This window comes from Phoca vitulina, unplaced genomic scaffold, assembly GCF_004348235.1.
Source record: "Phoca vitulina isolate PV1807 unplaced genomic scaffold, GSC_HSeal_1.0 scaffold20, whole genome shotgun sequence".
Lineage (NCBI taxonomy): Eukaryota > Metazoa > Chordata > Mammalia > Carnivora > Phocidae > Phoca > Phoca vitulina.
In genome coordinates, this window is record NW_022589723.1 from 10178799 (window position 1) to 10202869 (window position 24071).

General features: G+C 40.7%; 1 protein-coding gene and 1 non-coding gene across 10 annotated transcripts in view; one reads left to right on the forward strand and one right to left on the reverse strand.

Moving 5' to 3' along the window:
* The window catches only part of MGA (MAX dimerization protein MGA), a 166550-nt gene that overhangs the window by 56158 nt on the left and 86321 nt on the right, over positions 1–24071 (forward strand). For 4 of the 9 annotated variants that reach the window (XM_032418051.1, XM_032418060.1, XM_032418057.1 and 1 more), the window contains exons 1-2: positions 1498–1631; positions 9033–10163. In XM_032418051.1, coding sequence (XP_032273942.1) covers positions 9100–10163 — 1064 coding nt within the window. In that variant the 5' untranslated portion in view covers positions 1498–1631; positions 9033–9099. Of the gene's footprint in view, positions 1–1497; positions 1632–1655; positions 1982–9032; positions 10164–24071 lie in introns of those variants that run through there. The other 5 variants (XM_032418052.1, XM_032418053.1, XM_032418055.1 and 2 more) reach the window with 3 other exon arrangements.
* LOC116640853 lies at positions 22236–22358 on the reverse strand. The gene has a single exon (XR_004301082.1). It is a non-coding gene; the product is annotated as a small nucleolar RNA SNORA8 (small nucleolar RNA).

Below are 24071 nucleotides of genomic sequence, written 5' to 3' on the forward strand. Positions count from 1 at the left end.
CAGGGTCCTGGGATCGAGTCCCACATCGGGCTCCCTGATCAGTGGGAGCCTGCTTCTCCCTCTCCTCCCTGCTTGTGCTCTCTCTCGCTCTCTCTGTCACTGTCTGTCCCTCTCTTTCGCAAATAAATAAAACCTTAAAAAAAAAAAAAAAACTGGTGTTTTTCAGTTTTGCCTAGGATTTTGGGTATTATTCATTTGTTGCACTTGTGATGCTCTTGTTGACAGTGCTTGCATGGGGTTTTCAGAGCAACTTCAGAAGTCTAATCTTTAGCCTAACATTTTTCAATCCATACTAATTCCAGCAGTTTCTTCCCGTGGTGTGGCAGAGGAAGAGCAGAACGAAGGGAAACAAGACCCTTCTTCCTAATATCCGGTCCAGCTCTGGTCAATTCTGTTGGATAAGCCTCTTCCTCTTGGCTCCTTTCTTTCAACCCCCTCATTCTCCTTCTTCATAGTGTTTTGTATTAGGTCACCTAGCAAATAATACTTCTTAGTACTTGCTAATTCTTGTAAGAGTGAAAGAATACAGTTTGGAAACATGGACCACAATTTCTACTCTTTCTATTTTGCCTCTTCTTTCTCATTTTAAACAACTCTCCCTTTTTACTACTTGAGTGTTAGCAGCTCAGAAGAAGGAGCAACTGGTAAGGGGTAGGGAAGAAGAATAATTTTTGATGTTTGGTTGGGAGAAATACTGTTCGTTAACTTGTTCAGCGACTGCCTGCCATAATATTCAGCAATTTTTTCTTTGCACTTCATAGCTTAAATATCTTGAACAAACAAAAATTGAAAACACAGGATCAAGGCATTAAAGCTTAGATAATACTTCATCGTGCAAAAAATTCTTGTTTCCACGGTTTACTGTCTTATTAGGACATCTTTCATCTTTGTCAGGCAAATTAGTGGCAACTCTTCTTCCCTTCCTAGTTGGTAGTGGAGTTTTCGGTCTCCTTCCTACTTTCCTAGTGTTCTTCGGTCGTGGATGTTGCAGACTCGACCACCCGTCTCTCAAAGTCTTTTCTTCAAGGTTTCCCGACGGTCTGGCGCTATCCAAACCTACAGCACCTTGGGGAGAAGATCTCGGATTCATTTGACGAGCTGGTGAAGCCCCCGGGGCTGTGGAGCCAGATGTGGGTGGGACTGGGTGCGGCAGGGGCGGGGCCGCTGAGAAGCCCGAGGGAAACGGTGGAGGGCACAGTTGAGAAAGCCTGCGGGCAAAGGTTTCACAGTTTTCACGAAGCCTTCGTGTGCGAGGCTGAGGGAATTGGGGTGCCTTCTTCCTCCCTCGCCGTTCTTGATTCTGGAAGCTTCATTAGGCTTTTACCGGTTTCTTGGACCCGGAAAAGCAGCGGCTTGAGCTCCAGGGGCGGGTCCCAAGGGTCTTGTCGCTGCTCCGGGGCCGTTTGGCCTCCTGATGTTGGGGGAGGGGCGAGGGAGGTGCTGCTCGCGCCTCCTTTTGCGCTTGCGCGGCGGACTCTGAGCGGGTAGGAGCGCGTGCGCGGTGACGTGGACGTCCGGTGCGCGCGCAGGCTCTTCAGCTGGAGCGGACACACGGTGTGCGAACCGAACAGAATAACCCGCCCCCAGCGGGATGTGAAGGACTCCGGGTGAGGCCGACCACGCCCCGCACGGTAACTCTCGGGCCTGGGTGGAGGGCGTCGCTTTAGTACTGGCCCGATTAGAGTTTTTTGAGAGTTTGAAGTGCTTGTGGATTTGAACAGCGTGAGAAGCGTTCTGCTGTGCGATCTTCGCACGCCCCGGCCAGGCCGGGCCTTGCGCGGGGCTGCCTTTGGCGCGCGCCTGTGGCCCCCTGAGCGAGGCTGCGCATGTCACCTCGCGCGCGTCCCCGGCCTCACTTCCGCGTCGCGCAGCGAACTAACTGGGAACATCGACGCCAGAGGGAGAAGCCACGAGGCGGGCGGGGTGAGAAGCGCCCTTGGCGCGGCCCTGCCCTCGCGTGCGTGGGGTGCCGCACCGCATGGTACGATCCGCGTGATGACTTTCAGCGCGGCCCGGGGCTTTAGGTCGAGAGCTGTGCTTGTGCGCTTTGCATTTTAGAGCTCAGGTCTCGGGGTTCCAAAACTCTGAGGGAAACGGTGCTGACGTCGCTTTTTAAGGAGCTATGTGTGGCATTTTGACACCTGTGTAAACGTCTCATTTAGCATGTAATTTCCGGGCAAGTTGTTTGAGGCAGGACCGTGTGTGAGTTTAATAAAGGAGGGCGAGGAAGTGAGCCGTACAGGAGTGGGAACTTGGTAAACAAAGGACCGGTGGCTAGTAAGTGCAGAAATGAGGGCGGGGAAAACAGGTGGGAAGAGCAGGTGTTATTTTCTTTTTCCCTCTGTGGGCAGCCTTTGGCTAGTTCTCTGTTTATGAGGTTTTTCTTGTCTGTTAAATTGTCAAGTAGGTCTCTGCCCTCAGTGGTAGGTGCGTCTGGGATATAACTAAATCTATTCGAATACCAGTAACCAGAGTTGAGGGATCTATGTGCGAAGAGTATGGAGAAGTTAAGAGATCGTTTCAGACTGGGTTGAGAGTGGAAAGTGGTAATGTCTTCCTGTGAAGATTTTTGCTTTGCTTTTGGAACCCTGGGGATGCCTCCTCCTGGGGAGGGTGCAAACCGGGAGGGGTGAATGAGGTCTTAAAGGAGGGGTGACTGATGGCAGAACAACGTGAGCGACCAAGGTACAGCTTTCTCTCAGAGAAGACCACCCTCAGGGTTCGCGTCGCCGGAGCAGACACGTGGATCAAGAGAACTCTCGAGCCCACCCGCGCACCCCCGGTGGGTGTTGTGAAGGTTCTCAGGCTTCTGCGGCGTAATAGCTGGCAAATACTGCCTGCTCTCCCTCTTCTTTTTGGGCACGACGCCGCGGCTAGGCTGCAGGGAAAGTGCCTGGAGGCGGCGTGACGACTGCTGGGAAGGGGGCTGGCCCGAGAGGGCCGGGTGGCTAGGTCTGTAGTCTCCACGGTAACAGAATGCGACTGGATCCCGCCGAGCGTTCGGCAGGTTCCGGCCGACGGCACGTGATCTGTCGGGACTTCTCTTCTCCGGAAGAGCTTTCCTTGCGGCATTTTTTCACGTGGTTGTCGGCCAGCTAGCCTCTGCAGTTAAAAAAGCGGTGATTTTGGGCCCTTGATAGTCGACGGCGACTGCTCTTCCCGGGGACTAGCAGGAACTAGCAGGAGGCCTTTTCACTTACAAGGATATGGGCTCATGCTGGTGCTTCTTGCTTCCGAATGGTTATGTTTCCAGCGGTTGTGTGCGTAGAGTGGGTTGAGTTCACCTAACAAAAAACACATGCTTAGGACTTCAGGAAATTCAGTGCCCTGGGTACTTTGCCATACTTATTCTAGGGTAGAGTGGCTGTTTGATTACTGTCCGTTTCTGCCATAAAAGTTAGTTCTTCAAATTCTGCTTGTGCAACTGCTGGGACCTGAGAGCTTGATTACCTCAAGTTGTAGTTAAGGGACCATTCCTAGGAATAGAAAATGCTCTTGGAGTTAGTATTAACTAGTGATATCTGGGAAGAGAAGGGATGGGGCTTAGTATCTTAGGCAAATTCAGTTCTGTGCCTTAAAACCTAACGTATTTCAGGTAGTATTTTGAGATTTACTTTACAGGATGTGGTGATTATAAAATGCTCAGGATGTTGTCTGGTGTAAAGTAAGTGCTTACTAATAGCATGTATCACTTAATTATGAAAATCAACCAAATGATTAAGAATTGGGTGTTTGGATATTTTACTGTTTTTGCCGCCATTTGCTGTCATGTTTTCTGATTATATCCACATTCTGTTTTTCTTTCTTTTTTTTTTTTTTTTTAAATATTTTTAGTTAATTTATTTAATTGACAGCGCACACAAGCAGGGGGAGGGGCAGAGGGAGAGGGAGCCCTGACGCGGGGCTTGATCCCAGAACTGGGATCATGACCTGAGCCGAAGGCAGACGCTTAACTAAGGCTGAGCCACCCAGGTGCCCCCCAAATTCTGTTTTTCTTTAAGATTTTTTGAATTTCTGGGCCCATTGTATATTGGTAAATACCAACACTCGAATGAACCCATTCTCTTAAAATTTGTGTTTCAGAAACTTAATTTAACTTAAACCATATTTTTGTAGTGAGTGTTTATTTTTTGTAGCGAATGATTGTATTAAGGAACAAACTAACATCTTGGTGCCTACCATACCGTAATGCATTTGTGATATGAAAGGTTACCGTTATTTTTAGCAACGTTGGAAACATTCAGAATAGGTTGATCAGCATATGAATATTTTGTGTTTTTATTTATTTATTTTTAAAAAGATTTTATTTATTTGACAGAGAGAGACATAGCGAGAGAGGGAACACAAGCAGGGGGAGTCGGAGAGGGAGAAGGAGGCTTCCCGAGGAGCAGGGAGCCCGATGCGGGGCTCGATCCCAGGACCCTAGGATCATGACCTAAGCCTAAGGCAGAAGCTTAACGACTGAGCCACCCAGGCGCCCTGTATTTTGTGTTTCTAAAGTAGTTATTTTGATTGGACGTTTTTTTGGAGGGGGAAGTTGGGGGGGCAGGGAGCAGTACATGAATCATTGAATTAGGTAACTACCTAGTAAACTAACTAGTGTATTTTGTAAGTTGTATGAGGGTCATGGCTTTAGTAGTTAAACATTTCCCAAAGAGGTCATTGGTGAAAAGACATTTGGAATAGGGACTCTGAAATTGTAACAGTTTATGGCACTTGACACATTATTTATCTGAAAACAACATTCTCTCTCAAAGCCTGTTTGTGTGTGTGTGTTCTGATGGGATTTTTTTTGGAATGTGAGTTACTTACCATCCACTAGTAAACTTACTTCCTTGGCTCATTATTATAGTTACATAGATAAATGCTTGATACTGAAAAGCTGAACTGAGATTTTTAAAATTTTAAGCTGTAAGTACCAAAACTGTGGTCTTCCTTAAAGCTTTTAGAGAGCCAAATACAAGGTATTTTTAGAATCTTGCTGGGAATAGATTTATTTCTTCATGAGTAACCTAACCCTTCCTAAAGTACATTGGATTTTTGCAGTTGGTTAAAGCCTTTGACTTTCGAGTGTTGTTTGTGTGTCTGAAGTAGCTAAATATACTGAATTGACTATCCTCTTATTGTAAGATCCTATATAGATCCCAGAAGTGTAGACATGCTTCTAGTAGACTCTGTGCTTAAAGATTATGGAATAAGAACTCAATTTCTTGTTTCTATACTAGTAGCAGTATATAGTTCAAGAAGTAGAGATTGTTTTGGTCATAAGTTAGGTTTTTGGTTTTAAGCATTTTCATCAACTCATGGAATAGTTTAGAGGGGTTTTTTGAAAAAGACCTTAACACAAATCGTAAGTCTGAAAGTTCTTTTTCCTGTCTTAATACACATTTTTACATTGTTTTTATATTATATTTCTTATCTGTGCAGAGTTCAAATAGAGCAGGCTGACTTTTCTGCACTTAATTTTTTTGTTTAGGCAAAAAGAAAAATTTGAAATATGTATGTATGAAGTTAGCATAAAATTTATTCAGTGCATTCTGTAACACTAAATGGGATTTCTGTCAGTTGAATCTTTGACATTTCATAGATTTTTAACAGTGCTTATTTAGGAGGGGGTGGTGCAGAGGGAGAGGGAGAATCTTAGGCAGGCTCCATGTCCAGCAGGGAGCCTGTTGGGCTGTGTCTCACAAACCTGAGATCCTGACCTGAGCTGAAATCAAGAGTCAGACGCTTAAGGGACTGAGCCATCCAGGTTCCTCTTAAGAGTGCTTTTTAAAGCATTGGTTAAAACTTCTTTGCTCTATAGTTTTACCTGTAATCTGAAAATCAAGATTTTAATATTATAGAAGATAATGTTTAAGAAATTTTGAACCCTTTAATGTATTCATCGGTTTGGAATATCTAAAATTTTTTTCAGGTAGTTCTTTGCCACCTTGGTTATATTTAAATGTACTTTTTTTTTTCTTAAAGATTTTATTTATCTAGTCACGGGGGGGGGGGGGGGGCAGAGGGACAAGCAGGCTCCCTGCTGAGCAGGGGGCCTTTTAGGGACTTGATCCCAGGACCCCGGGATCATGACCTGAGCAGAAGGCAGATGCTTAACCACCTGAGCCACCAAGGTGTCCTATTTAAATGTACTTAAAAAGAATATTTTACGTAATTGCTTGCAAAAATAGTTGGTGGTTTGTGAGAAAAACTTTGAACTTTATGAACTAAGTACAGGATTTTGCGTTCTTTGAGTTATATGCCATTGTAGAGGTATTAGTTTTTGTGAACTCTCTAAGCTTTACTGTTTATTTTTACAGTTACCTTAATTTTGATTTTTTTTTAAGATTTTATTTATTTATTTGAGAGAGAAAGAGCAAGCGAGGGAGAGAGCACAAGCAGGGGGGAGCGGCAGGCAGAGGGAGAGGGAGAAGCAGGCTCCCCACTGAGCAGGGAGCCCGGAATGGGGTTTGATCCCAGGACCCTGAAATCATGACCTGAGCGGAGGGTAGATGCTTAACACACTGAGCCACCCAGGCGCCCCTTAATTTTGATTTCTTAGTCTGTTTAAATTTTGCTTTATCAATCTCTGATAGGTGTTGCCTAAACTTGTTAGTTTTAGGAAACAGTAAGCTTAATTGCCTTAAGCCTGAAGCAGCTTTTGGAAAGAATCACCCTAAATTTTATCTCTTAAAAGTAAGCTCCAAATCGGAGAAGAGATTGTTTTTTTTTTTTCATCTTTCCTGGGTATTATTGCTTTAGTGTAAGGAAGTAGATTTCTATTTTAATGTCTAGGCATAATAGGAAACAGTAGCCAACCTTTTTTGAAGTCTTGACTTTTAAAATATCTATTATCCTCAGGCTAATTGTGAATATATTAAGTTTTGGAGCTTTTTTTGGTCATGTGGTCAGTTCTCTAAAAAGAGGTAAGGTTCAGATCATATGATTTTGCTGCTTGTCAGTAGCTCTGATGAAAGATAAAATTAGACTTTTTAATTAAAATGAGAACCAATAAAAGATGGATTTGATTAATCAAAATTACTGACCCACTTAAACAGGATTAGTGATGTAGCATCTTCCATTTTGTGTAAAAGCTAATTGGAGATAACTTTATATCTTGTAGAATATTTAGGTAATTGAGCACATCAGTTGAATATAACAACCTGAGATTTCTTTATAACTTTTTATTGAGATATAAATCACATAACATAAAATTTACCATTTTTAAGAGTACACTTCACTGGTTTTTAGTTCCTGAACATTTCTGTCACCCCCAAAAGAAATCTCATCCATACCCATTAGCAGTTGTCCCAGTTATCCCTTTCTCCTCCTGGCAGCCACTAATCTCCTTCCTGTCTCTACAGATTTACTTATTTTGGACATTACATATAAATGAAATCATACAATGTATGTGGGATTTTTCATTATAACTTTAAAAAATTAACCAATTTTAACCCTTTTTTGAATAGGTTGTATGTTCACAAGGTAAAAAATTTAGAACGTGTTTTCCCATTCTCCAGTTTTCCCTTGATACAGCCAACACTACTAGTTCTTTTCCTATCTTTATAAATAGTCTAGGGGCGCCTGGGTAGCTCAGTTGGTTAAGCGGCTGCCTTCTGCTCAGGTCATGATCCCGGGGTCTTGGGATCGAGTCCTGCATCAGGCTTCCTGCTCAGCGGAGAGCCTGCTTCTCCCTCTCCCTCTGCCTGCCTCTCTGCCTACTTGTGCTCTCTATCTCTCTGTCAAATAAATAAATAAAATCTTTAAAAATATATTTATATATAAATAGTTTATATATGTTAGGCAAATACATACATATTCATTTCTTTCTTTGGCTTTTTGTTTTTAACTTTATAAAGAAGTGTAGCGTAATCTATCACCTTTTGGAACATTTTGCCTTTAATATATCTTGTAAAGTATGAGTCCATAAAATTTATACATTCTCTATTTTAGCTGTAGAATATTCCATTCTATGGATGTCGCACCATTTATTTAACCAGTCTTTCTTGATGGATTCTCCCACACCCCCAAAGTCTTTTGCTGTTGCACAGGGAAATACAGGGAAGAATCTTGTATGCATCCTTATCATGGATGTGTGTCTGTGCGTGCATGTACATATTTAAGATAAGGTCTTAGAAGAACTGATGTTTCATAGGATATATGCATTTGTACTTTTGATATTTTCATGTTGCCCTCTGTCATAGAGATTCTGTTGTTTTATAGTCTCAGCATCTTGTTAGATGAGAATGCTGGTTGACTTAAAACCTTTCCAACACCTCTACCAGGTTTCGATTTTTGCCAGTGTGATAGGGTGAAAGACAGTGTCAAGATGGTTTTAATTTGCATTTTTCTTATTCTGACATTATGTACATTTTCATAGGTGTTTGCTTTTCCTATCTTTTATCCATTTTTTGATACAGTACAGTACTGCAAATATGTTTTCTTTTTTAGGGTTTTCTTAGTTTTTCTTTACTGTAGGAGTACGGTATATCATACATATAGCATACAAAATATATTAATCAGCTGTTTATATTATGGTAAGTCTTCCATCAGCAGTAGACTATTAGTAATTAAGTTGTTGAGGAGTCAAAAGTTACATGTGGATTTTTACCGTGTGTGCAGGGAGGGGAGGTCGATGGTCCTAATAACCCCTGAGTTGTTCAGGGGTCAACTGTAATTAGATTAAAATGAAATATTTATTTATTTACTTATTTATTTATGGGAAAGAATGCAGGGGGAGGAGCAGAGGGAGAGAGAGAATCCCAAGCAATCTGACTCGGAGCTCGATCTCATGACCCTGAGATCATGACCTGAGCTGAAATCAAGAGTTGGCTGCTTAACTGACTGAGCCACCCAGATTCCATCCTAAAATGAATTTTAAAATATATTAAATATTCTGGAGTGAATATCCTTACAGTGATGAGAGAAGGGTAGAAGCAAAGTCTTCAAAGAGTTGAGGAATATATTTTGGGGATAACATAATCATTCTTGTATTTATAACAAAACAAACATTCACTTGATTAAAAGGGTTTTGTTTTTTGTTGCAGGCTGGGAAGGCCACTGTGACTATGTGGTGACTACAGTTATCTTACGACGGAGTTTCCCACTGGAATCATGGAGGAGAAACAGCAGATTATATTGGCTAATCAAGATGGTGGAACAGTGGCAGGAGCAGCACCTACCTTTTTTGTCATCCTCAAACAGCCAGGAAATGGCAAAACTGATCAAGGAATTTTGGTTACTAATCGGGATGCCTGTGCTTTGGCTAGCAGTGTGTCATCACCAGGAAAATCTAAAGGGAAGATTTGTCTTCCAGCTGATTGTACTGTGGGAGGAATCACTGTCACCCTGGATAACAATAGTATGTGGAATGAATTCTATCATCGAAGCACAGAGATGATTCTGACCAAGCAGGGAAGACGCATGTTTCCATATTGTCGTTACTGGATAACAGGTTTAGATTCAAATATGAAGTATATCCTTGTCATGGATATATCTCCTGTGGATAACCATCGTTATAAGTGGAATGGTCGCTGGTGGGAACCAAGTGGGAAGGCTGAGCCCCATGTTTTGGGGAGGGTTTTTATTCATCCAGAATCTCCTTCCACAGGTCATTATTGGATGCATCAACCAGTTTCTTTCTATAAACTCAAACTTACCAACAATACACTGGACCAAGAAGGGCATATCATCTTGCACTCTATGCATCGGTACCTGCCGAGGCTTCATTTGGTGCCTGCAGAAAAGGCTACTGAGGTGATACAGTTAAATGGTCCTGGTGTCCACACTTTTACCTTTCCACAGACTGAATTCTTTGCAGTAACAGCTTACCAGAACATTCAGATTACCCAGCTGAAAATAGATTATAATCCATTTGCTAAGGGCTTCCGGGATGATGGGCTGAATAGTAAGCCCCAAAGAGATGGAAAGCAAAAGAACAGCTCTGACCAGGAAGGGAATAGTGTTCCCAGTTCTCCTGGTCAGCGGGTCCGTCTTACAGAAGGTGAGGGGTCAGAGATACAGCTAACTGATTCAGATCCTTTATTGAGGGGTCATGAAACATCAGGCACGTGTTTGGAGAAGCCTTCTCTCAGTATAAAACGGGACTTTCTTGGTTTCGTGGATATTGATTCAGCCCTTGGTGAAGTTCCTCAATTGAAACAAGAGGTTTCTGAAAGGTAGGTAATAACCTTTCTGTTCTTAGAGATAAAAGGAAATACTGGATTTAATATATTGGTTGTGTGGACTACTGACTTGAAATACTGATAAATGTAAGCCACTATCAAATATACCACAGTTCCTTTTACATTTTGTGAAGTGACAGTTTATTTTTTTGTAATGAATATGAGTTGGGTTTGGGATTTAGAATTAGAGGCAAAATAGATGGTTTTTCAGAATGGGGACCTTTTGTTCATTTAGATTTAGAGTTGTAGAGTTTTTAGGTTTAGGATTTTGTTGATAATGCATGACTGTTCCTTGGTAATATATAAAGAGAACTCTTGATTAATTGGGGAAGGGAAAAGAAAATACTTTCAAATCATAACTGGAACAAATGAGGCACAGAAGGGATTCAAAGTGAACTTATTTATATCTGTTTAAGAATTTAATGCCCTGTGGACAGCTAATATCCAGAAGTTGACTAAAAAATAAGCTGAAAATTCTTACATGTTAAAATAGCATGATGTGCTGTTGTCTTATTTATTTGAACTCGCATTACTTATTTTTTAATCAAAGACTTTTTTTAGAGAAGTTTTAGGTTCACAGCAAAATTGAGAGGAAGGTGGGGCACCTGGGTGGCTCAGTCATTAAGTGTCTGCCTTCGGCTCAGGTCATGATCCCAAAGTCCTGGGATCGAGTCCCGCATCGGGCTCCCTGCTGGGCGGGAAGCCTGCTTCTCCCTCTCCCACTCCTGTTGCTTGTGTTCCCGCTCTCACTATCTCTCTGTCAAATAAATAAATAAAATCTTAAAAAAAAAAAAAAAAAAAGATTGAGAGGAAGGTGTAGAGATTTCCCACATAACCTCTGCTGCTACACATACATTGCATCCCCCACTATTAACACCCTCCACAAGAGTAATATATTTGTTACAATTTATAAACCATTGATACATCATAATCATCTGAAGTCCACAGATTAGGTTAGGGTTCATTTTTAGTGTTTCATATTCTCTGAGTTTGGACAAATGTGTAATGATCTATATGTACTATTATAGAATCATACAGTATTTTCATTGCCTAAAAACCCTCTGCTCTGTTAATCCTTCCCCTCCCTCCCCAACCTCTGGCAACTTCTGATCTTTTTATTGTCTCTATAGCTTTGCCTGGTCCAGAATGTCATATAGTTGGAATCATACTGTATGTAACCTTTTCTCATTGACTTCTTTCACTTAGTAATTTGTATTCAAGTTTCCTTCATGTCTTCTCATGGCTTGGTAGCACATTTGTTTTTAGTGCTAAATAATACTCCATTGTCTGGGTGTACCAGACATCCATTATTTATCTATTTACCTACTAAAGGGCATCTTGGTTATTTCCAAGTTTTGGCAATTATGAATAAAGCTCCCATAAACATTCATGTTTAAGTTTTCAGATGATTTTAGTAGATACCAAGGAGCGTGTTGCTAAATCGTATGGTAGGAGTATGTTTAGATTGGTAAAAAATATCCAAACTGTCCTTTAAGTAGTTGAGCTGTTTTGCATTCCAAGCAGTAGTGAATGAGGATTTCTGTTGCTCTACCTCCTTGTCACCATTTGATGTCAGTTTTATGGATTTTGGCAATTCTAATAGGTGTATAGTAGTGTCTCATTATCTTAATTTGTAATTCCCCGATGACATGCAATGTGGAGCATCTTTTTATACACTTAATTGCCATCTGTATTTTTTCTTTGGTGAGGTGTCTATTAAGGTCTTTGGTCCATTTTTTTTTTTGTTGTTGTTAAAGATTTTATTTATTTACTTAGCACATGAGTGGGGGGAAGGACAGAAGGAGAGGGAGAAAGAGAATCTCAAGCAAGCTCTCTCTGCTCTAAGTGCAGAGCCCGGAGCCCGGTGTGGGCCTTGATCGCACTACCTTGAGATCATGACCTGAGCTGAAATCAAGAGTTGGCTGCTTAACTGACTGAGTCACTCAGGCGCCCCTTGTGGTCCATTTTTAAATTAGATTTTTTCTTAAATTTTAAGAGTTTTTTTAAAAAATATTTTGGAAGAGCAGTCCTCTGTCAGATGAGGCTTTTGCAGATGTTTTCTCCCAGTCTGTGGCTTCTCTTTTCATTCTCTTGATACTGTCTTTCACAGAGCAGTTTATTTTTATGAAGTTTAGCCTATCGATTATTTCTTTCATGAATCTTGCCTTTGGTGGTGTATTTATTTTTTTTATTTTTATTTTATTATTTTTTATTTTTATTTGACAGTGAGAGACATAGTGAGAGAGGGAACACAAGCAGGGGGAGTAGGAGAGGGAGAAGCAGGCTTCCCCGCGGAGCAGGGAGCCCGATGTGGGGCTCGATCCCAGAACCCTGGGATCACGACCTGAGCCGAAGGCAGACGCTTAACGACTGAGCCACCCAGGCGCCCCTTTGGTGGTGTATTTAAAAAGTCATTACCATACCTAAGGTCATGTAGGCTTCCTCCTGTGATCTCTTTTAGGATTCTTACAGTTAGTGTTTTACATTTCAGTTTATTCATTTTGATCCATTTATTTTTTGTGAAGGATGGAAGGTGTGTGTCTCGATTCAGGTTTTTACATGTGGATGTCGTGCCATTCCAGTACCATTTGTTGAGAAGATGATCTTTGCTCTATTGCATTGTCTTTTGCTCTTTTATCAAAGACCAGGTGATTATATTTATGGGGGGCTATTTCTGGCCTCTCTGGTCTGTTCCATTGACTTGTCTGTTCTTTCACCAATACCTCACTGTGTTGGTTACTTTAACTTTATAGTAAGCTGAAGTTGGGAATTGTCAGCCCCCCAACTTTGTACTTCTCCCTCCTTCAATATTGTGTTGGGTGCTGGCTATTCTGGGTCTTTTCCTTCTTCATATGACCTCAGAATCAGTTTATCAGTATCCACAAATAACTTGCTGGGATTTTGATTGTGGTTGCATTTAATCTATAGATCAAGTCGGGAAGAACTGCCGACTTGACTATATTGAGTGTGTCTATTTATGAACATGGAATCTCTTTCCATTTATTTAGCTTTTTTATTTTTTATGTTTTTGGTTTTATTCAAATTCAAGTTAGTTAACATACTGTTTGGGGTAGAATTTAGTGATTCATCAGTTGCATATAACACCTAGTGCTCGTTACATCAAGTGCCCTCCTTAATACCCATCACCCATTACCCCACCCCCCACCCACATCTCGTCCAGCAGCCCTCAGTTTGTTTTCTATAGTTAAGAGTTTCTTATGGTTTGCCTCCCTCTGTTTTTATCTTATTTTATTTTTCCTTCTCTTCCCCCATGTTCATCAGTTTTGTTTCTTAAATTCCACCTATGAGTGAAATCATATGGTATTTGTCTTTCTCTGACTTATTTCACTTAGCTTAATTCATTCTTAGTTCCATCCACTATGTTGTAAATGGCAATATTTCATTCTTTTTTATGGCTGAGTAATATTCCAGTGTGTGTGTGTGTGTGTGTGTGTGTGTGTGTGTGTGTGTCACATCTTTATCTGTTTAGCTCTTTATTTTCTTTTATCTGAGTTTTATCATTTGCCTCATGTAGATCTTGTACTATTTTTTTTTTGTTTGTGGCTTTTTTTTTCTTTTTTTCTTTTTTTGAGCTCTGTGCCCAATGTGGGGCTTGAACACATGGCCTCGAGTTCAAGAGTCTTATGCTCTACTGACTAAGCCAGCCAGGTGCCCGATCCTATACATATTTTGTTAAATTTATACTTAGGCATTTCATTTTTTTGGGTGATAATGTACAGAGTATTGTGTTTTTACCTTCCAGTTCTTTTTAACTTCAAATCTACGTGTTCATTCATGGTATATAGGAAGGTGATTGACTTTTGTATTTTAAGCTTAATTTCTGCAGCCTTGCTATAATAGCTTATTAGTTCCAGAACCTTTTTTGTCAACCTTTTGGGTTTTCTACCTAGATGATCATGTCATTTGTGAACAAAAACAGTTTTCTTTCTTTTCCCCCAACCAATCTGTATTCCTTTTATTTCCTTTTCTTGTTTTATTGTATTAACTAGGATTTCCAGTATGGTGATGAACAGGAGTGTGAGAGGAGCCTTGTTTCTGATCTTATTGGGAAAGCTTGTACTTTCTTACCATTAAGTATGATGTTAGCTTTAAGTGTTTTCTAGTTATTCTCAATCGAGTTGAGGAAATTCCCTTCTATTCTTAGTTTAACTGAGTTTTTATTGTAAGTGGGTGGTGGATTTTGTCAGATGTTTTTTCTGACTCTTACTTATATGGTCATGTAATATTTTTCCTTTTAAGTCTGCTAATATGATGGATTACATTAATTGGTTTTCGAATGTTGAAGCAGCCTTGCATACCTGGGATAAATCCCATTTGGTCAAGGTGTATAATTCTTTTTATACATTGTTGGATTCAATTTGCTATTAAACAATTGTTGTCATTTTCTTGTAATGTCTTTGTCTGGTTTTGGTATTAGGGTAATGCTGGCTTTGTAGAATGAGTTAAGAAGTACTCTCTCTACTTAAATTTTTGAAAGGTTGTAGAGAATTGATATAATTGCTTCCTTAAATGTTTGGGCAAACTCACTAGTGAACCCACCTGGGCCTGGTGCTTTCTGTTTTGGAAGGTTATTAGTTATTGATTCAGTTTTTTTTAGTAGATATAGCCCTATTGTGATTGCCTGTTTCTTGCGTGAGTTTTGGCAGTTTGTTTTTTTCAGGGAATTGTCCGTTTCATCTGGTTTGTCAAATTTATGGACAAAGAATTGTTGATAGTATTCCTTTATTATTTTCTTTCTTTTCTTTTTTTTTTTAAAGATTATATGTTTTTGAGATAGAGGGGGGAGAGAGAGAGAGAGAGCACGAGCTGGGGGGAGGGGCAGAGGGAGAGGGAGAGGGAGAAGCAGGCTCTCTGCTGAGCAGGGAGCCCAATGTGGGGCTTGATCCCAGGACCCCAGGATTGTGACCTGAGCCAAAGGCAGATGCTCAACCAGCTGAGCCACCCAGGCGTCCCTCCTTTATTATTTTCTTGATGTCCATGGGATCTATAGTGATATCCCTTCTGATAACATTATCACATTATATACTTTTTTTTTTTTTTAAAGATTCTATTTGAGAGAAAGCGTGTGTGTACGCACGCCTGCATGTGCTAGCAGAAGGAGTAGAGAGGGAGGGATTGGGATAAGCAGATTGCGCTGAGCGCGGAGCCTGATATGGGGCTCGATCACAGGACCCTGATATCATGACCTGAGCCCAAACCAAGAGTTGGATGTTTGATCGACTGAGCCACCCAGGGACCCCTATATATTTGATTTAATTTGTGTCCTCTTTTTTTTTTATAAGCCTGGCTAGAGGCTTATTGATTTTTTTTTAAAGATACTATTTTTAAGTAATCTCTGCACCCAAGGTGAGACTTGAACCCACAACCCTGAGATTCAGAAGTCACATGCTTTACCTACTGAGCCAGCCAGCTGCCCCTAGAGGCTTATTGATTTTATTGATCTTTTCAAAGTAGCAGCTTTTGGATATTTCTGTTCACTTAGGGCAGTTAGGCTCTGATAAAACCCTAGCAGGTTAGGCTCTTGTTAACTACTTTCTCCAGAGGTCAGGCCTCATTGTTACGAACAGAGTGCTTCCCCCTGCCCTGCTGGTTTTTGTTTTTGTTTTCCATGAGGAGATATCTACTGTGAGAACCTGGTCTAGCTCCTGGGGATAAAACTCATAAAAAGTGAGGGAGCTCTTCTTTCCACTGGAGTTTTTAACTTTCACACTTACTAAAACTGAGCCTCTAGCAATTTGTCATTTACAATTCAGGTTTTTCTACCCTGGCTGGCACTGGTTCCTGAGATGGTTTTTTTTTTTTTAAAGATTTTATTTATTTATTTGAGATAGAAAGAATGAGAGATAGCATGAGAGGGAGGAGGATCTCAGAGGGAGAAGCAGACTCCCCGCTGAGCAGGGAGCCTGATGCGGGACTCGATCCTGGGACTCCAGGATCATGACCTGAGCTGAAGGCAGTCGCTTAACCAACTGAGCCACTCAGGCTCCCCCCTGAGATGGTTTTTACTTGTTAGTCTCTGCTGCACTAAAGCCAGGACCCCCTTGTATTCCACCTGTCTATCTCAGTAGTTTGCACTGTGTCTTCACCTATCCTACAGATCCAAGAAGAGTTGATTTTTCAGTCTGTTTAGCATTTTACTTGCTTAGGACATAGTGGCAACTTCCAAGCTTCTTACATGTGGAACTAGAAATCAGAAACTTGCCTTATTTGGAATGTTAGAACACAAGTGCGGCAGAACTAAATCCCAGCCCAGTACTTTTCCTTTTCTTTCTCACTTAATTTGTATCCCGTTAACTATTGCTGTTCTTTGAGTTTGGAATCCCCATGCGCATGAGTTCCCCTTGACTTGTTTATGGACAAGTTAGTGCTTCGCTTTTTCTTTTTTTTAAAGAATTTATTTATTTATTTGAGAGAATGAGATAGAGCATGAGAGGGGGGAGGGTCAGAGAGAGAAGCAGACTCCCTGCTGAGCAGGGAGCCCGATGCGGGACTCGATCCCGGGACTCCAGGATCATGACCTGAGCCGAAGGCAGTCGCTTAACCAACTGAGCCACCCAGGCGCTCTGCTTCGCTTTTTCTAAAGGACGTTTTTGGAGTGAGTGCTCTTTTCAATTTTTGCTTATCACTGTAGTATTTTTTTTTTTTTTTAATTTTATTTTTTGACAGAGAGAGACAGCAAGAGAGGGAACACAGGGGGAGTGGGAGACGGAGAAGCAGGCTTCCCGCCGAGCAGAGAGTCCGATGCAGGGCTCAATCCCAGGATCCTGGGATCATGACCTGAGCCAAAGGCAGATGCTTAACGACTGAGCCACCCAGGCGCCCCCCCAAAAAAAGCACTCTTCTCTAAACTCAATGAGTTATTGTCAGACTGGATAAAAAACTACATCCAACTATATGCTGTTTTCTAGAGAAACACTATAGGTTGAGAGAGAGAAATTGGTCGAAAGAAAAAATAATGGGAAAAGATACTGCATCCAAACAGTAACCATAAGAGAATTGGCTATACTAGTATCAGACAGTGTAGATTGTAGTATTTTTTTAATAGTTGTAACTAGTGAATGTCATCTATAATTGATTTTCCAACCATAGTCTAATCATCTTTATTACCCAACACAATTAAAAAAAATTTGAACAGTTCACTATCAGTATTTTTAAGCTTATTATCCAGAAGGAGTTTAATCTATCCTTAGATAATGGAGAATTTATTTTTATTACTTTTATTTGTTATTTTTTATTATTATTATTTTTAAAAGATTTTATTTATTTATTTGACAGAGAAAGGCACAGCGAGAGAGGGAACACAAGCAGGGGGAGTGGGAGAGGGAGAAGTAGGCTCCCTGAGGAGCAGGGAGCCCAACGCGGGGCTCGATCCCAGGACCCTGGGATCATGACCTGAGCCGAAGGCAGACGCTTTAACGACTGAGCCACCCGGGTGCCCCATATTACATTTATTTATTTATTTTAGACTGCGAGAGTGCGTGGGTGCTTGTGAGCCTGAGTTGGGGGGATGGGCAGAGGGGGAAGGAGAGAATCCTCAAGCAGACTACCTGCTAAGGGGGGGGGGTCCCTTACATGGGGCTCTCGATCTCAGGACCCTGAGATCATGACCTGAGCCAAAATCAGGGGTGTCGTGTTGGACGTTTAGCTGACTTAGCCACCCAGGTAACCCGGAGAATTTATTTTTAAAATTACCTTGGAGGCCAGGGTGAGAAGGAGTTTGTTTGTTAGCTGAAAGGGTCAGGTGTATTTCTTTGTCATAGAGAGCAGTTTTTTGGTGTTAATGTGGTTGAGTTTTTGATCTTAATGGATCGAGAAAATGGTTCAGATTTACAAATGCATAATCTGTCACTGAAAGGAAAAAAAAAAGGAACAACTTGAAGTGCATGCTCCAAGAAATAGCATTATTTTCAGTTGTGAAAATGGTATTTAGCTATATGCAAACTTTGTCTCCAAATGCTTGTTTTAGGAGCTCAGATTATTTTTAGGCAGGTGTTGGCTATATCTGGCTTACAGCCTGTTTTGTATGTACATAAGACTATTTAAAAGGGACTATATGAGGCCTGCATAGTCTTAAAATATTTACTGTCTTCCTCTCTACAGAAAAAGTTTGCAAATCTCCTATTTGTTGATTTAAAAGTTTTTTAAAAATCATACATATATATTTTAATTCCTTGGTTCTTTTCTGCTCAGTCCACTGAATATGATTACATTGCTGGGGCATAGAATTGCTGTATTTTAGTTTTAGTAGATAGATAGTGCCAGAATTTTTCAAAATGATTATACCAGGGGCACCTGGGTGGCTCAGTTGGTTAAGCGACTGCCTTCGGCTCAGGTCATGATCCTGGAGTCCCGGGATCGAGTCCCGCATCTGGCTCCCTGCTCAGCAGGGAGTCTGCTTCTCCTCTGACCCTCCCCATCTCTCATGCTCTCTCTCTATCTCATTCTCTCTCAAATAAATAAATAAAATCTTTAAAAGAAAAATGATTATACCAATTTACACTTCTACCAACAATGTACAGGAGTTCCTCTTACTTCCACATCTTTGTCAACACATAGTCTTTTTTGTTTTTATCTGTTTTGGTTTCACAAATTTTTGAGGCAGCTAATTCCATTAATGGATCACTGCTTATTTTGTGTAAGTTGAAATTTGTCTTTTTATCTTTGTGCTCCCTCTTTTGTAAGTTTGCCCCCACTTTTACTTTTTCTTCTTAAGGTAATTGTAGTTGTAGAGGGCAGAATCAGTCCATACCCTCTTTGACGTGACTGTCCATTAAACATTTGGACAAAAAATTCTTTATATCCCGCCAAGAGTTCTCTTCTCCTTTATTTAGGCATTAACTAAATGTGACTGACCATCTTCTGTTTTCAGGAACTTTTCTAGGCCCCAACCAAAATAACTCTTGCCTTAATGATATTACCTTCTACATAATTCCAACCTAAACACTTACAGATCCTTCAACTTTTCCAAGTATGGCATAGTTTTTATTTGTTTTTACATTTGATTGGCTAATTGAACACTGACATGGGTGTACCTGGAATCACTGGCACATATATTTTTTTCCCAAGAAATGGGAAAAGGTAGGACCCTGGGATCATGAGCCAAAGGCATTCATTACCTTTTTTTCCCCACATCAGAATGCAAGTGAGTGAGAATGACATTATTATAGAGAAGAACCACTCTGACTTAATAGGAAAGAAAAGATGAAGTCACAAATACCAAAATTAGAAATAGATGAAATGGTTTTTTTTAATAAAGATTTTTTATTTATTTATTTGGGGGAGAGAATGAGATAGAGCATGAGAGGGGGGAGGGTCAGAGGGAAAAGCAGACCCCCCGCTGAGCAGGGAGCCCAATGCGGGACTCGATACCGGGACTCCAGGATCATGACCTGAGCTGAAGGCAGTTGCCTAACCAACTGAGCCACCCAGGCGCCCTATGAAATGGTTTTGTGAAATAGTGTTCTGTAGTCTAGAATCCCTTTTTATTTATTTTATTTTTTTGTAAGATTTTTATTTATTTATTTGACAGAGACACAGCGAGAGAGGGAACACAAGCAGGGGGAGTGGGAGAGGGAGAAGCAGGCTCCCTGCTGAGCAGGGAGCCCGATGCGGGGCTTGATCCCAGGACCCTGAGATCATGACCTGAGCCGAAGGCAGATGCTTAACCAACTGAGCCACCCTAGAATCCTTTTTTAATCGCAACAGTGAACATCCTATGTTAAGCGTTTTCAAAGGGCCGTTTGGTATCCATAAAATGAATTTAATCAGGCCTCTTGATGGACCTTGAGATTGTTCCAGTTTGGCTATAACAAAGGTAGCAGTAAAATTTCTCATGCACATGTTCTTGGACACTTTTCCAAATACAAGGATTTCATAGGAATGGAACTGCCTGGATCGAAGGGTACACAGGTTTTAAAATTTGATTAATTGCCAAATTCGATAACAAAAGTTTAAAACTACTTACATCTCCACCCTTAGTATATGAGCGTAATGACTTGTACTATCTCTTTTGCTAACATGGTGGTCCAAAACATCATTTCCACTGCATACCATCTAACTGGTTTCCCAGTTGCTTCTCTTTTTCCCCCTGCAATCCATGCTCTACTTAGCTGACTGAATGTTCTTTGAAAAATGTGAATTAGATTATGTCATTCTTCTCTTAAAACCCTTCAGTGGCTTACTGTTTTTTTTTGAAGATTTTATTTATTTGACAGAGAGAGACACAGCGAGAGAGGGAACACAAGCAGGGGGAGTAAGAGAGGGAGAAGCAGGCTTCCCGCAGAGCAGGGAGCACAATGTGGGGCTCGATCCCAGGACCCAAGGATCATGACCTGAGCCGAAGGCAGACGCTTAACGGCTCAGCCACCCAGGCGCCCCCAGTGGCTTACTATTATACTTTAAAGGCTCCTTGCCTTATCTCTTTGGACGTAATCTTGTACCATACTTTTCTGAGTGTGCTACATTTCAGCCACCTCAGTTCACCCCCTTTCTCTTCAAATTCCCTTTGCTTTTTTTTTTTTTTTTAAAGATTTTATTTATTTATTTGACAGAGCACAAGCAGGGGGGAGCAGGAGAGGGAGAAGCAGGCTCCCCGCTGAGCAGGGAGCCTGATGTGGGGCTCTATCCTGGGACCCTGGGATCATGATCTGAGCTGAAGGCAGACACTTAACCCACTGAGCCACCCAGGCGTCCATTCCCTCTGCGTCTGCCTTAAGTGTTTCTGCATATTATTATACTGTTGGTACTCCCTCATCGTTCAGGTCTAGTCTCATACTTATTTTTTTTTAGATCTATTATCTTATCTTTAGTGGATTTCTCTGTTTTGGTCTTTTAGGGTTTTTTATAGCATTCACCAACTATCATCTTATTGGGTTGGCTAGTATATACTCTGCTTTTCTTACTAGCTTATAAGCTTTGTGACAGTAAGGATTTGTTTTACCTGGTACTGATTCCTCAATCCTAGAGTGATATTCCATAGCTGGTTAGTAAATATTTGAATTTGTGTACTTTAACCAAAACCTGAATAGTGTCAGTGAAATGAAACTTCTGGAATATTAAAAATACCATTTGTGAACACTCAGATTTGATTTTTCATTACCTTGAGTAATTAGCAGTAAATCTTTAGCTTGTCATTTAATTTGGTATGTTTCTGTCTAAGATTATGATATATTTCAGCATAGTTTTAGGGGACAGTATTTTATCCTTTGGAAATTAGAGTTTCTTATTAGTGAGAGATGGTGCTTTTACGTTATTCTCTTTCCAGGATCTTTAGTTTCTTTCTACTTCTGCCATTTCTTTTTTTCTTTGCTTTGCTTTTCTTCTTCTTCTTCTTCTTTTTTTTTTTAAAGACACGACAAAGTTTTTTCTTAGTTGTCTTTTTCCATTATCATTTACTCCCCCTTCCCTTCTCTTATTTATGGTCAGTGTTTTTTTTTTTTTTTTTTAAAGATTTTTATTTATTTGACAGAGAGAGACACAGCGAGAGAGGGAACACAAGCAGGGGGAGTGGGAGAGGGAGAAGCAGGCTTCCCACTGAGCAGGGAGCCCGATGCGGGGCTCGATCCCAGGACCCTGGGATCATGACCCAAGCCGAAGGCAGATGCTTAACGACTCAGCCACCCAGGTGCCCCCTGCTAGTGTTGTTGAATGAATAATCTTCACCCATTGCTTGAGTTTTCTCACTTTTTTCTTAATATCCCCTGCAGTCTTTCCTGGTCACATTACTGTATTTGTTCTCTTGAAGGTCATGTGTGATCCACTTAACAGATTGATCAGCTTGTTTATGTCCTTATTACCAGTATTATATCCTTATTACCAGTATTCTGACATTATTTGGCAAATAAAGTCCTTCATTTTTTTTTTTTTAAGATTTTATTTATTTATTTGAGAGAGAGAGAAGGAGAGACAGTGAGAGAGTCCAAGCGGGGAGGAGAGGGAGAAGCGGGCTCCCTGCAGAGTAAGGAGCCCGATGTAGGGCTCGATCCCAGGATGCTGGGATCATGACCTGAGCCAAAGGCAGACGCTTAACTGATTGAGCCACCCAGGCACCCCATGACTAGAAATTACTTACATTTAAGCTAAATCTATGCATGATACTGAGTTTCTATTGCACTGTCTTTTAAACACCCAGCAGGAATGAGCTGCTGAGGGCAGATACAATGCAGTGCGAATCCGTTATTTTTCTCTCTTTAGTCTCTCTTGCATAGTGCCACCAAATTTAACTTTTTAACACTTTTTTTCTTTACCTTTTCTCTGTTTCAACATTCATTTTCTCTTTATTTTTGTGTGACTTACTAAATTGGAATGTGATACATATCATACATACAGTACAGCTAGATGAATTTACACAACTTGAACATAATCATATAACCAGCATTAATATCAAAAAAAAAATATATCAGTACACCAGGAGCCCCTCTAAAGGCTTCTTTCAGTTGTTGTCCTTCCTTCCTCCCCAATAGGATGAACATTATCTTCTAATGTTAGATATTTTTGCCTCTTTTAATGTAAAAGGAATAATACAGTATTTATTCTTCTTTGTCTGCCATTTTTAGCTTTACATTGTTTGTGAGATTCACCTATGTTGTTACATATTGTTGTAGATTGCTTTATTCTCATTGATCTACAGTATTCACTTTTTAGATAATACCACAATTTAGTTTTTGTTTTTTTTTTTTTTACACATGACACCAAGTCAACCACAATTTAGTTATTTTAATGGTAATGGGCATCTGGATAGTTTCCATTATAATTATTTCAGTGACCATTATAAATAGTGCAGTTATGGATATTCACATATTTGGGTTCACATATGAGTGCTTTCTTTGGAGCATATACTTGGAAGTGGAATTGCTTAATCATAGGGTATACATATGTGTTTTTGTTTTTTTTAAAGATTTTATTTATTTGAGAGAGAGAGCATGAGTGAGGGGAAGGGCAGAGGCAGAGGGAGAAGTCGACTCCCCACTGAGCAGGGAGTTGTACGTGTGGCTTGATCCCAGGACCCTGGGATCATGACCTGAGCCTAAGGCAGGCTCTTAACCAGCTGAGCCACCTAGGTGCCCCATATGGTTAGCATTAGTATAAGTCCTCACATGGTTTTATCAACTTATTCTTCCACAGTCAGTAAGAATTGAGGTTGCTCAACATCCCTACCAGGTTTAGTGTATTTTTTCTTTTTCATTTTAGCTATTCCGGTGAGTGTAGTGGCAAAGTATTGTGGGTTTTTAAATTTTTTTAATTTTTATTTTAAACTTTTTTTTTTTTTAAGATTTTATTTATTTATTTGAGAGAGCAAGTGAGTGAGAGCACAGCAGGGTGAAAAGCAGAGGAGGGAGAAGCAGACTCCCTACTGAGCAGGGAGCCGGATGTGGGACTTGATCCCAGGATCATGTCCTGAGCCGAGGCAGATGCTTAACCATCTGAGCCACCCAGGAGCCCCCCCCCCTTTTTAAAGATTTTATTTATTTATTTGTCAGAGAGAGCAAGAGTACAAGCAGGGGGAGAGGCAGGCCGAGGGAGAAACACTCTCCTCGACGAGCAAGGAGCTGGATGTTGGACTCAATCCCAGAGCTCTAGGATCATGACCTGAGCCGAAGGCAGATGCTTAACTGACTGAGCCACCCAAGCATCCCTATTGTGGGTTTTTTAAAGTTGCGGTAAAATATACATAACATGAAGTTTACCATTTTAACCGTTTTTAAGTGTACAGTTGAATGGCATTAAGTACATTTTACAGTTTTTTGTAAACATCTCTACTATCCATTTCTAGACATTTTCTTCATCCTAAATACATACTTTATACCCATTAAGTGATAACTCTTCATCTCTGCTCCTGGTAACTTCTCTTCTACTTTCTGTCTGTGTTTTACCTAGTCTAGA